The sequence below is a fragment of the Salvelinus fontinalis genome, chromosome 18 (genome assembly GCF_029448725.1).
Source record: "Salvelinus fontinalis isolate EN_2023a chromosome 18, ASM2944872v1, whole genome shotgun sequence".
NCBI lineage: Eukaryota > Metazoa > Chordata > Actinopteri > Salmoniformes > Salmonidae > Salvelinus > Salvelinus fontinalis.
In genome coordinates, this window is record NC_074682.1 from 60,219,936 (window position 1) to 60,235,891 (window position 15,956).

A 15,956-nucleotide genomic window follows, 5' to 3' on the forward strand; every position below is an offset into this window, starting at 1 on the left:
GAAGAGACAGGTCAGTCCACCATAAACCAGTCAGAAGAGACAGGTCAGTACACCATAAACCAGTCAGAAGAGACAGGTCAGTCCACCATAAACCAGTCAGAAGAGACAGGTCAGTCCACCATAAACCAGTCAGAAGAGACAGGTCAGTACACCATAACCAGTCAGAAGAGACAGGTCAGTCCACCATAAACCAGTCAGAAGAGACAGGTCAGTCCACCATAACCAGTCAGAAGAGACAGGTCAGTCCACCATAAACCAGTCAGAAGAGACAGGTCAGTCCACCATAAACCAGTCAGAAGAGACAGGTCAGTCCACCATAAACCAGTCAGAAGAGACAGGTCAGTCCACCATAAACCAGTCAGAAGAGACAGGTCAGTCCACCATAAACCAGTCAGAAGAGACAGGTCAGTCCACCATAAACCAGTCAGAAGAGACAGGTCAGTCCACCATAAACCAGTCAGAAGAGACCGGTCAGTACACCATAAACCAGTCAGAAGAGACAGGTCAGTAAACCATAAACCAGTCAGAAGAGACAGGTCAGTCCACCATAAACCAGTCAGAAGAGACAGGTCAGTCCACCATAAACCAGTCAGAAGAGACAGGTCAGTCCACCATAAACCAGTCAGAAGAGACAGGTCAGTCCACCATAAACCAGTCAGAAGAGACAGGTCAGTACACCATAACCAGTCAGAAGAGACAGGTCAGTCCACCATAAACCAGTCAGAAGAGACAGGTCAGTCCACCATAAACCAGTCAGAAGAGACAGGTCAGTCCACCATAAACCAGTCAGAAGAGACAGGTCAGTCCACCATAAACCAGTCAGAAGAGACAGGTCAGTCCACCATAAACCAGTCAGAAGAAACAGGTCAGTCCACCATAAACCAGTCAGAAGAAACAGGTCAGTCCACCATAAACCAGTCAGAAGAAACAGGTCAGTCCACCATAAACCAGTCAGAAGAGACAGGTCAGTCCACCATAAACCAGTCAGAAGAGACCGGTCAGTCCACCATAAACCAGTCAGAAGAGACCGGTCAGTCCACCATAAACCAGTCAGAAGACAGGTCAGTACACCATAAACCAGTCAGAAGAGACAGGTCAGTCCACCATAAACCAGTCAGAAGAGACAGGTCAGTACACCATAACCCAGTCAGAAGAGACAGGTCAGTCCACCATAACCAACACGTTTCACATACAGTGCTGTTAGAAAGCATTCATACCCCTTGACTTACACATTGTTGTATTACAGCCTGAATTCAATTTCTTTTTAATTGATTATTTTCTCACCCATCTACAATACCCCACAATGACAAAGTAAAAACATGTTTTTAGAAATGTTAGCTAATTTATTGAAAATTAAAATACATAAATATAATTGACATAAGTATTCACACCCGAGTCAATACATGATAGAATCACCTTTGGCAGTCTCTAAGAGCTGTGAGTCTTTCTGGGTAAGTCTCTAAGAGCTGTGAGTCTTTCTGGGCGAGTCTCTAAGAGCTGTGAGTCTTTCTGGGTAAGTCTCTAAGAGCTGTGAGTCTTTCTGGGTAAGTCTCTAAGAGCTGTGAGTTATTCTGGGTGAGTCTCTAAGAGCTGTGAGTCTTTCTGGTTGAGTCTCTAAGAGCTGTGAGTCTTTCTGGGTGAGTCTCTAAGAGCTGTGAGTCTTTCTGGGTAAGTCTCTAAGAGCTGTGAGTTATTCTGGGTGAGTCTCTAAGAGCTGTGAGTCTTTCTGGGTGAGTCTCTAAGACCTGTGAGTATTTCTTTGTGAGTCTCTAAGAGCTGTGAGTCTTTCTGGGTAAGTCTCTAAGAGCTGTGAGTCTTTCTGGGTAAGTCTCTAAGAGCTGTGAGTTATTCTGGGTGAGTCTCTAAGAGCTGTGAGTCTTTCTGGTTGAGTCTCTAAGAGCTGTGAGTCTTTCTGGGTGAGTCTCTAAGAGCTGTGAGTCTTTCTGGGTGAGTCTCTAAGAGCTGTGAGTCTTTCTGGGCGAGTCTCTAAGAGCTGTGAGTCTTTCTGGGCGAGTCTCTAAGAGCTGTGAGTCTTTCTGGGTGAGTCTCTAAGAGCTGTGAGTCTTTCTGGGTGAGTCTCTAAGAGCTGTGAGTCTTTCTGGGTAAGTCTCTAAGAGCTGTGAGTCTTTCTGGGTGAGTCTCTAAGAGCTGTGAGTCTTTCTGGGTGAGTCTCTATGAGCTGTGAGTCTTTCTGGGTGAGTCTCTAAGAGCTGTGAGTCTTTCTGGGTAAGTCTCTAAGAGCTGTGAGTTATTCTGGGTGAGTCTCTAAGAGCTGTGAGTCTTTCTGGGTGAGTCTCTAAGAGCTGTGAGTCTTTCTGGGAAAGTCTGAGTTTTCCACACCTGGAATGTGCAACATTTGCCCCTTATTCTTTTCAAAATTCTTCAAACTCTGTCAAATTGGTTGTTGATCATTGCTAGACAACCATTTTCAGGTCTTGCCATAGATTTAAATCAAAACTGTAACTCTGCCTCTCAGGAACATTCACAGTCTTCTTGGTAAGCAACTCCAGTGTAGATTTGGCCTTGTGTTTTAGGTTATTGTCCTGCTGAAAGTTGCATTTGTCTCCCAGCGTCTGGTGGAAAGTAAGACAACCAGAGTTTCCTCTAGCATTTTGCCTGTGCTTAGCTCCATTCTGTTTCTTTTTTATCATGAAAAACTTACCAGTCCTTAACGTTTACAAGCATACCCATGACATGATCCAGCCACCACTACACTATGCTTGAATATATGGAGCGTTATACTCAGTAATGTGTTGTATTTGCCCCAAACATAACACTTTGTATTCAGGACAGGAAGTTAAATCGCTTTGCCACATTTTTTGCAGTATTACTCCAGTGCCGAGTTTCAAACAGGATGAATGTTTTAGAATATTTTTATTCTGTACAAGTTTCCTTCTTTCACTCTGTCATTTACGTTAGGATTGTGGAGTAACTACAATGTTGTTGATCCATCCTCAGTTTTCTCCTATCACAGCCATTAAACTCTGTTTTAAAGTCCCCATTGGCCTTCTGGTGAAATCCCTGAGTGGTTCCCTTCCTCTCCGGCAACTGAGTTAGGAAGGACGCCTGTATCTTTGTAGTGACTGAGTGTATTGATACACAATCCAAAGTGTAATTAATAACTTCACCATGCTCCAAGGGATATTCAATGGCGGCTTTTTTAAATGTTTACCCATCTACCAATAGGTGCCCTTCTTTCCGAGGTATTGGAAAACCTCCCTGGTCTTTGTGGTTGAATCTGTGTTTGAAATTCACTACTCGACTGAGGGACCTTACAATTATCTGTATGTGTGGAGTACAGAGATGAGGTAGTCAATCAAAAATCATGTTAAACACTATTATTTCACACAGTCCATGCAACTTGTGACTAAAGAAAATTCTTACTCCTGAACGTATTTAGGCTTGCCATAACAAAAGGGTTTAATACTTATTGACATTTCAGCTTTTCCTTTTTAATTACATTTTTGTAAAAATGACTAAACCATAATTCCACTTTCACATTACGGGGGTATTGTGTGGTAGGCCAGTGATCAAAAACTATCTAAATGTAATCTATTTTAAATTCAAGCAGAGTGAAAACTTTCTGAAGGTACTGTAGCAGTCAGTAAAAGACAGTATCCATTATATGGAGGGAGTGTTGTAGAGTAAGTGGGTCAGAAGGCTTGACAGCGGGCTTGACAGCGGGCTCGACAGCGGGCTCGACAACGGGCTCGACAACGGGCTCGACAACGGGCTCGACAGCGGGCTGGACAGCGGGCTTGACAACGGGCTGGACAGCGGGCTTGACAACGGGCTGGACAGCGGGCTCGACAGCGGGCTTGACAGCGGGCTTGTGTGCTGGTGGCTGGTCTAGTGGTAATGACCACAGACCACATATTACATATTAACCTTTTATCTGGAAATAAAACTTTTAAAATACTTTAGGTTTGTGGAATTGTGTATAGTAACTACCTGCCAGCTGCTCTCTGAAGCCTCCTGTGTGGTGGCCAGTAGGGTTAGGGCGGTAGTGTATAGTAACTACCTGCCAGCTGCTCTCTAAGCCTCCTGTGTGGTGGCCAGTAGGGTTAGGGCGGTAGTGTATAGTAACTACCTGCCAGCTGCTCTCTGAAGCCTCCTGTGTGGTGGCCAGGAGGGTTAGGGCGGTATAGTAACTACCTGCCAGCTGCTCTCTGAAGCCTCCTGTGTGGTGGCCAGTAGGGTTAGGGTGGTAGTGTATAGTAACTACCTGCCAGCTGCTCTCTGAATCCTCCTGTGTGGTGGCCAGGAGGGTTAGGGTGGTAGTGTATAGTAACTACCTGCCAGCTGATCTCTGAAGCCTCCTGTGTGGTGGCCAGTAGGGTTAGGGTGGTAGTGTATAGTAACTACCTGCCAGCTGCTCTCTGAAGCCTCCTGTGTGGTGGCCAGTAGGGTTAGGGGGTGGTAGTGTATAGTAACTACCTGCCAGCTGCTCTCTGAAGCCTCCTGTGTGGTGGCCAGTAGGGTTAGGGGGTGGTAGTGTATAGTAACTACCTGCCAGCTGCTCTCTGAAGCCTCCTGTGTGGTGGCCAGTAGGGTTAGGGGGTGGTAGTGTATAGTAACTACCTGCCAGCTGCTCTCTGAAGCCTCCTGTGTGGTGGCCAGTAGGGTTAGGGCGGTAGTGTATAGTAACTACCTGCCAGCTGCTCTCTGAAGCCTCCTGTGTGGTGGCCAGTAGGGTTAGGGTGGTAGTGCATAGTAACTACCTGCCAGCTGCTCTCTGAAGCCTCCTGTGTGGTGGCCAGTAGGGTTAGGGTGGTAGTGTATAGTAACTACCTGCCAGCTGCTCTCTGAAGCCTCCTGTGTGGTGGCCAGTAGGGTTAGGGTGGTAGTGTATAGTAACTACCTGCCAGCTGCTCTCTGAAGCCTCCTGTGTGGTGGCCAGGAGGGTTAGGGCGGTAGTGTATAGTAACTACCTGCCAGCTGCTCTCTGAAGCCTCCTGTGTGGTGGCCAGGAGGGTTAGGGGGTGGTAGTGTATAGTAACTACCTGCCAGCTGCTCTCTGAAGCCTCCTGTGTGGTGGCCAGTAGGGTTAGGGTGGTAGTGTATAGTAACTACCTGCCAGCTGCTCTCTGAAGCCTCCTGTGTGGTGGCCAGTAGGGTTAGGGTGGTAGTGTATAGTAACTACCTGCCAGCTGCTCTCTGAAGCCTCCTGTGTGGTGGCCAGTAGGGTTAGGGTGGTAGTGTATAGTAACTACCTGCCAGCTGCTCTCTGAAGCCTCCTGTGTGGTGGCCAGGAGGGTTAGGGCGGTAGTGTATAGTAACTACCTGCCAGCTGCTCTCTGAAGCCTCCTGTGTGGTGGCCAGGAGGGTTAGGGGGTGGTAGTGTATAGTAACTACCTGCCAGCTGCTCTCTGAAGCCTCCTGTGTGGTGGCCAGTAGGGTTAGGGTGGTAGTGTATAGTAACTACCTGCCAGCTGCTCTCTGAAGCCTCCTGTGTGGTGGCCAGGAGGGTTAGGGTGGTAGTGTATAGTAACTACCTGCCAGCTGCTCTCTGAAGCCTCCTGTGTGGTGGCCAGGAGGGTTAGGGCGGTAGTGTATAGTAACTACCTGCCAGCTGCTCTCTGAAGCCTCCTGTGTGGTGGCCAGTAGGGTTAGGGTGGTAGTGTATAGTAACTACCTGCCAGCTGCTCTCTGAAGCCTCCTGTGTGGTGGCCAGGAGGCGTTGCAGCGTTGCCAACTTCTGTTCCAACATCTGCTCCCTGTGTAGGGCCTCCTGGCAGGGGGAGAAAGGGGGAGGCAGAGAGGAGGAGGCAGAGAGGAGGGGGGAGAGAGGAGGAGGGAGAGAGGAGGAGGCAGAGAGGAGGGGGGAGAGAGGAGGAGGGAGAGAGGAGGAGGGAGAGAGGAGGAGGGAGAGAGGAGGAGGGAGAAAGGAGGAGGGAGAGAGGAGGAGGGAGAGAGGAGGAGGGAGAGAGGAGGAGGGAGAGAGGAGGAGGGAGAGAGGAGGAGGGAGAAAGGAGGAGGGAGACAGGAGGAGGGAGAAAGGAGGAGGGAGAAAGGGGGAGGGAGAGAGGGGGAGGGAGAAAGGAGGAGGGAGAAAGGGGGAGGGAGAAAGGAGGAGGGAGAGAGGAGGAGGGAGAAATGGGGAGGGAGAAAGGGGGAGGGAGAGAGGGGGAGGGAGAAAGGGGGAGGGAGAAAGGGGGAGGGAGAGAGGAGGAGGGAGAGAGGGGGAGGGAGAAAGGGGGAGGGAGAGAGGGGGAGGGAGAAAGGGGGAGGGAGAAAGGGGGAGGGAGAGAGGAGGAGGGAGAGAGGGGGAGGGAGAGAGGGGGAGGGAGAGAGGGGGAGGGAGAGAGGGGGAGGGAGAGAATACGACATCCATCAGCATTATAAGTTGAATGCGGAGCTGATGCTCAAGAAGCATCTATTATCAGACACCAATTTATTTTCTAACGACGTTAGACTGTAAACATTACATAGTGTGAGAGACAACGTTAGACTGTAAACATTACATAGTGTGAGAGACGACATTAGACGTTTACGTTAGACTGTAAACATGAAACCAATAACTTGTAGTATAAGACAGATGAGAGTGAAAGAGCGAAGCACATGGTTCAAGTCTTCAAAGTCCCATATCATTTTAACAGTCCAGTCCGCAATTACACAGTAAGACTATGAATCCATGCACCAGGCAGAGGTAAGAGCGTAGTCGCGCTGCCTGGCCACTAGGTGTCAGTGTTATTCCATACCTGCAGATACTGGGAGAGCTGGAAGAGTTCCTGAGAGTACATACTGGGGGTGTTGGCCGCAACCTGCAGGAGAGACACACACCAAGACATCAGGTTACAGTAGATATGAACACTGGTAACACACACACCAAGACATCAGGTTACAGTAGATATGAACACTGGTCACACACACACACACCAAGACATCAGGTTACAGTAGATATGAACACTGGTCACACACACACACACACACACACACACACACACACACACACACACACACACACACACACACACACACACATCAGGTTACAGTAGATAGGAACACTGGTGTCACACACACACCAGCACATCAGGTTAGATAGGAACACTGGTCACACACACACACACCACCCAATACATCTATTGCTGTGCCTAACATGTGGAAACTATGTATAGATTATGGGAGGGTCCAAAAGAGTCAGTGAGTCATGAGTCAGCATCTCAGTAAAGAGTCTGTGTTTAGGACAGGAAGGAGAGTATAATTTGGTGTTTAGGACAGGAAGGAGAGTATAATTTGGTGTTTAGGACAGGAAGGAGAGTATAATTTGGTGTTTAGGACAGGAAGGAGAGTATAATTTGGTGTTTAGGACAGGAGGGAGAGTATAATTTGGTGTTTAGGACAGGAAGGAGAGTATAATTTGGTGTTTAGGACAGGAAGGAGAGTATAATTTGGTGTTTAGGACAGGAAGGAGAGTATAATTTGGTGTTTAGGACAGGAAGGAGAGTATAATTTGGTGTTTAGGACAGGAAGGAGTGTATAATTTGGTGTTTAGGACAGGAAGGAGAGTATAATTTGGTGTTTAGGACAGGAAGGAGAGTATAATTTGGTGTTTAGGACAGGAAGGAGAGTATAGTTTGGTGTTTAGGACAGGAAGGAGAGTATAGTTTGGTGTTTAGGACAGGAAGGAGAGTATAGTTTGGTGTTTAGGACAGGAAGGAGAGTATAGTTTGGTGTTTAGGACAGGAAGGAGAGTATAGTTTGGTGTTTAGGACAGGAAGGAGAGTATAGTTTGGTGTTTAGGACAGGAAGGAGAGTAGAGTATAGTGTTTAGGACAGGAAGGAGAGTATAGTTTGGTGTTTAGGACAGGAAGGAGAGTAGAGTATAGTGTTTAGGACAGGAAAGAGAGTAGAGTATAGTGTTTAGGACAGGAAGGAGAGTATAGTATAGTGTTTAGGACAGGAAGGAGAGTATAGTATAGTGTTTAGGACAGGAAGGAGAGTAGAGTATAGTGTTTAGGACAGGAAGGAGAGTATAGTATAGTGTTTAGGACAGGAAGGAGAGTATAGTATAGTGTTTAGGACAGGAAGGAGAGTAGAGTATAGTGTTTAGGACAGGAAGGAGAGTAGAGTTTGGTGTTTAGGACAGGAAGGAGAGTAGAGTATAGTGTTAAGGACAGGAAGGTGAGTATAGTTTGGTGTTTAGGACAGGAAGGAGAGTAGAGTATAGTGTTAAGGACAGGAAGGAGAGTATAGTTTGGTGTTTTGGACAGGAAGGAGAGTATAGTTTGGTGTTTAGGACAGGAAGGAGACTAGAGTATAGTGTTAAGGACAGGAAGGTGAGTATAGTTTGGTGTTTAGGACAGGAAGGAGAGTATAGTTTGGTGTTTAGGACAGTGCAGGCAGAAAAAGAGAGCAGAAGATAAGTAATTCAATTTGGGCTGTGCTCTGCGTCTAATGAGATTAAGAGTCCTAAACAAGGAGCCTGTCTGAGGAACACTCTCAATCTACAGAGTAAGACACTTTATTGGCTTGACTGGGCTTGATATGCAGTCAGTTCCTGTGTACAGGCTTGATATGCAGTCAGTCCCTGTGTACAGGCTTGATATGCAGTCAGTCCCTGTGTACAGGCTTGATATGCAGTCAGTCCCTGTGTACAGGCTTGATATGCAGTCAGTCCCTGTGTACAGGCTTGATATGCAGTCAGTCCCTGTGTACAGGCTTGATATGCAGTCAGTCCCTGTGTACAGGCTGGATATGCAGTCAGTCCCTGTGTACAGGCTTGATATGCAGTCAGTCCCTGTGTACAGGCTTGATATGCAGTCAGTCCCTGTGTACAGGCTTGATTTGCAGTCAGTTCCTGTGTACAGGCTTGATATGAATTTCTGTTACATTCGGTACTTCAGTCAATTGTGTCTCAGGTGATTGAGATCATCAACTCTATACGCCCCATTATGGCACGAAGACCAAGGATCCTGCTCCACTTCCTCATTCATTACTAGAGCTGTCTGGCTGTGTTGTTAGCTCCCTACTCATGTTACACAGCTCCACTTCCTCATTCATTACTAGAGCTGTCTGTCCACTTCCTCATTCATTACTAGAGCTGTCTGGCTGTGTTGTTAGCTCCCTACTCATGTTACACAGCTCCACTTCCTCATTCATTACTAGAATTGTCTGTCCACTTCCTCATTCATTACTAGAGCTGTCTGGCTGTGTTGTTAGTAGAGCTGTCTGGCCACATCCTCATTCATTACTAGAGCTGTCTGTCCACTTCCTCATTCGTTACTAGAGCTGTCTGTCCACTTCCTCATTCATTACTAGCGCTGTCTGGCTGTGTTAGCTCCCTACTCATCATGTTACACAGCTCCACTTCCTCATTCATTACTAGAGCTGTCTGTCCACTTCCTCATTCATTACTAGAGCTGTCTGGCTGTGTTGTTAGTAGAGCTGTCTGGCCACTTCCTCATTCATTACTAGAGCTGTCTGTCCACTTCCTCATTCATTACTAGAGCTGTCTGTCCACTTCCTCATTAATTACTTGAGCTGTCTGTCCACTTCCTCATTCATTACTTGAGCTGTCTGTCCACGTCCTCATTCATTACTAGAGCTGTCTGTCCACGTCCTCATTCATTACTAGAGCTGTCTGGCTGCCTTGTTAGCTCCCTTCTCATCATGTTGCACAGAAGTTAACACACTTGAATAATGTAACACGGCATTTATAAATATAGAAACTGTTCATGACTGTTCACAAAACAATGTCCATACAGGCTACAACACTTACAATTAGGGCTGTCCCCGACTAAAAACAATCTTGGGTCAACCGAAAATTATCTGTTCTCTCGACCAATTGATGTATTTCAATAAAATCCACTATATGCTTGTCTGATGCTTTATACAAATTGTTTGATGAAATAAGACAAATGATTCAAGAGGGAGCCAGAGATCCAGATAACCAGAAGGGAAAAAAACCCATATCAACCTGACCATCCTCCCACTCATATGGTCTCCTGAAGTCGCCGGCTAAACGAGGAGTCGGCAACCTTTCTCATGTGGAACGCCAATTTATCTTACAATTTGTACCGATCTGGGTGCCAGTTATTGTTTTCATATTCAAAATTGGGGGAACAGCTTCATTTAATTTATAACGTCTTCGTACCTCAAAATCATTGTCATGTGATGTGGGCTAACCAAAATAAAAACATTGCATAATGACAAAAATAAATATCCTATAAGTCACATTGGCTATTGCATGTCCTGTCTGCAACCAACTGGAAACTATGAACTTGGGTACAGCCCTCGCGCTAGTAAATTTAAAACATGGTATATAATATTCTGGACCCTCAGAGTTACCTGTGCCAGCGAGCTTGGGACAGACAGACATAGCTCTAGGTTATTTGCGCAAAGGTTTAAGGAGTAATCAGGGAGGCCTATTTTATATTTCCATTGGATCAGAGCATTTTCCCCCTTTCTTTCCAAGTGGTTATCGAAAGGGAGAGAGCTGGAAATATTGAGGAACTATTGTTATTCTCAATGGATGTAAAAACAGACTTTGTTTACTTGCTGTTTTGAGGTGAAGAAAACATTCCTTTGAGAAGCTCCACAACTCATTAGTGGTGGTGCGTTAAGCCAATCAAAAATACTATTAGATCTCCAAATTAGAGGTCGACCGATTAATCGGAATGGCCGATTAATTAGGGCCGATTTCAAGTTTTCAAAACAATCGGAAATCAGTATTTTTGGATGCCGATTTTGCTTTTTTTTTTTTTTTTTTTTTACACCTTTATTTAACTAGGCAAGTCAGTTAAGAACACATTCTTATTTTCTATGACGGCCTACCGGGGAACAGTGGGTTAACTGCCTTGTTCAGGGGCAGAACGACAGATTCTTACCTTGTCAGCTCAGGGATTCAATCTCGCAACCTTACGGTTAACTAGTCCAACGCTCTAACCACCTGCCTCGCGAGGAGCCCGCCTGTTACCGTGGCTTCTTACTACATTCGCGTAAGTTGCTAGCTAGCATTAAACTTATCTTATAAAAAAACAATCAATCATAATCACTAGTGATAACGACACCTGGTTGATGATATTACTAGTTTATCTAGCGTGTCCTGCGCTGCATATAATCGATGCAGTGCGCATTCGCGAAAAAGGACTGTCGTTGCTCCAACGTGTACCTAACCATAAACATCAATGCCTTTCTTGAAATCAATACACAGAAGTATATATTTTTAAACCTGCATATTTAGCTAAAAGAAATCCAGGTTAGCAGGCAATATTAACCAGGTGAAATTGTGTCACTTCTCTTGCGTTCATTGCACGCAGAGTCAGGGTATATGCAACAGTTTGGGCCGCCTGGCTCTTTGCAAACTAATTTGCCAGAAATTTGTGCAATGTAACAGGAATATTTAGACTGATGGATGCCACCAGTTAGATAAAATACGGAACGGTTCCGTATTTCAGTGAAATAATAAATGTTTTGTTTTCGAGGTGATAGTTTCCGGATTCGACCATATTAATGACCTAAGGCTCGTATTTCTGTGTGTTATTATGTTATAATTAAGTCTATGATTTGATATTTGATAGAGCAGTCTGACTGAGCGATGGTAGGCACCAGCAGGCTCGTAAGCATTCATTCAAACAGCACTTTTGTGGGTTTTGCCAGCAGCTCTTCACTGTGCTTCAAGCATTGCGCTGTTTATGACTTCAAGCCTATCAACTCCTGAGATTAGTCTGGTGTAACCGATGTGAAATGGCTAGCTAGTTAGCGGGGTGCGCGCTAATAGCGTTTCAAACGTCACTCGCTCTGAGACTTGGAGTAGTTGTTCCCCTTGCTCTGCATGGGTAACGCTGCTTCGAGGGTGGCTGTTGTCGATGTGTTCCTGATTCGAGCCCAGGTAGAAGCGAGGAGAGGGACGGAAGCTATACTGTTACACTGGCAATACTAAAGTGCCTATAAGAACATCCAATAGTCAATGGTATATGAAATACAAATGGTATAGAGAGAAATAGTCCTATAATAACTACAACCTAAAACTTCTTACCTGGGAATATTGAAGACTCATGTTAAAAGGAACCACCAGCTTTCACATATTTTCATATTCTGAGCAAGGAACTGAAACATTAGCTTTCTTACATGCACTTTTACTTTTTTCTCCAACACTTAGTTTTTGCATTACTAAAACCAAATTGAACATGTTTCATTATATATTTGAGGCCAAATTGATTTTATTTATGTATTATATTAAGTTAAAATAAGTGTTCATTCAGTTTTGTTGTAATTGTCATTTTTACAAATAAATAAATGTATAAAAAAAAAATTTGGCCGATTAATCGGTATCGGCTTTTCTTGGTCCTTCAATAATCGGTATCACCGTTGAAAAATGATAATCGGTTGACCTCTAGTCCAAATAAGAAGATTTATATACCTACATTTGTGCGCAGACCAGGTACACTGCAGGCCTACACTACCAAAGTATGTGGACACCTGCTTGGTCAAAACATCTCATTCCAAAATCATGGGCATCTGATTGTCGTAGCTCACCATCACAGTGGAGCTTCTCAAAGTAATTTCTTCTTCGGATCAAAACAGCAAGTAAACTAAGTCTGTTTTTTTTTTTTTTACATCCATTGAGAATGACAAGACTTCCTCAATGTAAAGACCTTCTTTCAATAACCAGTCATCATGGAAGGGGAAACAAGGCTCTGCCTGATCTTACTTCTCCCTTGCGCAAATAGTCTACACAAATGTTATGATATTGAACTCAGATGCCCAACAATTGAACAGAGCAGTAGCCGAGTTTGTCTGGATCAAGTGCCATTGTGTGTCTGGCTAATATGCCTTTTTTGTGTGATATAATTTTTAGGTATGGAGTCTCGTGATGGTATCGAGTATTGTGACACTAAACCACCTATCGGTATCTAAGTCCAAATTCCTGACAACACTACCATCAGGTAACAACTGAATCAACAGACGGTAAGTAGACATGCTGAATGGGTCATCGGGTAACAACTGAATCAACAGACGGTAAGTAGACATGTTGAATGGGTCATCGGGTAACAACTGAATCAAAAGACGGTAAGTAGACATGTTGAATGGGCCATCGGGTAACAACTGAATCAACAGACGGTAAGTAGACATGTTGAATGGGTCATCGGGTAACAACTGAATCAACAGACGGTAATTAGACATGTTGAATGGGTCATCGGGTAACAACTGAATCAAAAGACGGTAAGTAGACATGTTGAATGGGCCATCGGGTAACAACTGAATCAACAGACGGTAAGTAGACATGTTGAATGGGCCATCGGGTAACAACTGAATCAACAGACGGTAAGTAGACATGTTGAATGGGCCATCGGGTAACAACTGAATCAACAGACGGTAAGTAGACATGCTGAATGGGTCATCGGGTAACAACTGAATCAACAGACGGTAAGTAGACATGCTGAATGGGTCATCGGGTAACAACTGAATCAACAGACGGTAAGTAGACATGTTGAATGGGCCATCGGGTAACAACTGAATCAACAGACGGTTAGTAGACATGTTGAATGGGCCATCGGGTAACAACTGAATCAACAGACGGTAAGTAGACATGCTGAATGGGCCATCGGGTAACAACTGAATCAACAGACGGTAAGTAGACATGCTGAATGGGTCATCGGGTAACAACTGAATCAACAGACGGTAAGTAGACATGTTGAATGGGCCATCGGGTAACAACTGAATCAACAGACGGTAAGTAGACATGTTGAATGGGTCATCGGGTAACAACTGAATCAACAGACGGTAAGTAGACATGTTGAATGGGCCATCGGGTAACAACTGAATCAACAGAAGACAGGACCAACCAACCGTATTAAAACCAAACACACAAACCAACCGTATTAAAACCAATCAACCAACCCAACCAGCCAACCGTATTAAAACCAATCAACCACCCATACTAAAACCAACCATCCGTACTAAAACCAACCAACCGCATTAAAACCAAACAACAGTATTAAAACCAACCATCCGTATTAAAATCCTCCCGTACTAAAACCAACCATCCGTACTAAAACCAACCATCCGTACTAAAACCAACCATCCGTACTAAAACCAACCAACCGTACTAAAACCAACCAACCGTACTAAAACCAACCAACCGTACTAAAACCAACCATCCGTACTAGAACCATCAGTATTAAAATCATCCGTACTAAAACCAACCATCCGTATTAAAATCCTCCCGTACTAAAACCAACCATCCGTACTAAAACCAACCATCCGTACTAAAACCAACCAACCGTACTAAAACCAACCAACCGTACTAAAACCAACCAACCGTACTAAAACCAACCATCCGTACTAGAACCATCAGTATTAAAATCATCCGTACTAAAACCAACCATCCGTACTAAAACCCTCCATACTAAAACCAACCATCCGTACTAAAACCCTCCATACTAAAACCAACCATCCGTACTAAAACCCTCCATACTAAAACCAACCATCCGTACTAAAACCCTCCATACTAAAACCAACCATCCGTACTAAAACCAACCAACCGTATTAAAACCCTCCGTACTAAAACCAACCATCCGTACTAAAACCAACCATCCGTACTAAAACCAACCATCCGTACTAAAACCAACCATCCGTACTAAAACCAACCATCCGTACTAGAACCATCAGTATTAAAATCATCCGTACTAAAACCAACCATCAGTACTAAAACCAACCATCCGTATTAAAACCAACCAATCGTACTAAAACCATACATATTAAAACCCTCCGTACTAAAACCAACCAACCGTACTAAACCAACCATCCGTACTAAAACCAACCATCCGTACTAAAACCAACCATCCGTACTAAAACCAACCATCCGTACTAAAACCAACCATCCGTACTAAAACCAACCATCCGTATTAAAACCAACCAACCGTACTAAAACCATACATATTAAAACCCTCCGTACTAAAACCAACCAACCGTACTAAACCAACCATCCGTACTAAAACCAACCATCCGTACTAAAACTAACCATCCGTACTAAAACTAACCATCCGTACTAAAACCAACCAACCGTACTAAAACCAACCATCCGCACTAAAACCAACCATCCGTACTAAAACCAACCATCCGTACTAAAACCAACCATCCGTACTAAAACCAACCATCCGTACTAAAACTAACCATCCGTACTAAAACCAACCATCCGTACTAAAACCAACCATCCGTACTAAAACCAACCATCCGTACTAAAACCAACCATCCGTACTAAAACCAACCATCCGTACTAAAACCAACCATCCGTACTAAAACCAACCATCCGTACTAAAACCAACCATCCGTACTAAAACCAACCATCCGTACTAAAACTAACCATCCGTACTAAAACCAACCATCCGTACTAAAACCAACCATCCGTACTAAAACCAACTAGTCAACTTATAAAGAGGCCAGCAACATCCCAAGGACCCGTTGAAACACTTCACAACTTCTAGCCACTGTGGTTGGTTGATGAACAGATGAATAACATCCACATAGATAGTGAACTTGGTCACATGCAGACGTCTATGCATAAAGAGAACCAATCCAGGCTAGATGTCTCCTGGTTGGCTGACTGGTTGGCTGACAACGTCACGTGTAGCCATGAGGCAGAAGGCCGTGTGATGTCGTGATTCCGAACGGTCAGATAGCTAGCAACAATGACAAGCTGCCTTGTGGGTAATCATAGGTGGCTCGTTTCAGGTCGTTATATCTTGCTTTTTAGTATTTTTTTAGGATCCCCATTAGCTACATGTAAAGCTGAAGCTACTCTTCCTGGGGTCCAGACAAAACATTACCTAACATTAATAAAGAATTACAGCTGAAGGACATAACTACATAAAATGACAGTACAAAACATTAATAGATATGTACAGAACTACATATATAAAATAAATAAATAAATAAAATAAATAAATAAATAAATATATATATATATATATATATATATATATATATATATATATATATAATACATAGCA

At 44.3% G+C, this 15,956-nt stretch overlaps 1 protein-coding gene across 12 annotated transcripts in view; it reads right to left on the reverse strand.

Moving 5' to 3' along the window:
* slmapa (sarcolemma associated protein a) overlaps positions 1-15,956 on the reverse strand; it is a 172,669-nt gene that overhangs the window by 85,096 nt on the left and 71,617 nt on the right. For 10 of the 12 annotated variants that reach the window (XM_055869967.1, XM_055869968.1, XM_055869970.1 and 7 more), the window contains 2 exons: positions 6,702-6,764; positions 5,636-5,731 (listed from right to left, as the gene is read on the reverse strand). In XM_055869967.1, the coding sequence (XP_055725942.1) occupies positions 5,636-5,731; positions 6,702-6,764 (159 nt within the window). Of the gene's footprint in view, positions 1-3,951; positions 4,048-4,090; positions 4,239-5,635; positions 5,732-6,701; positions 6,765-15,956 lie in introns of those variants that run through there. The other 2 variants (XM_055869977.1, XM_055869976.1) reach the window with 2 other exon arrangements.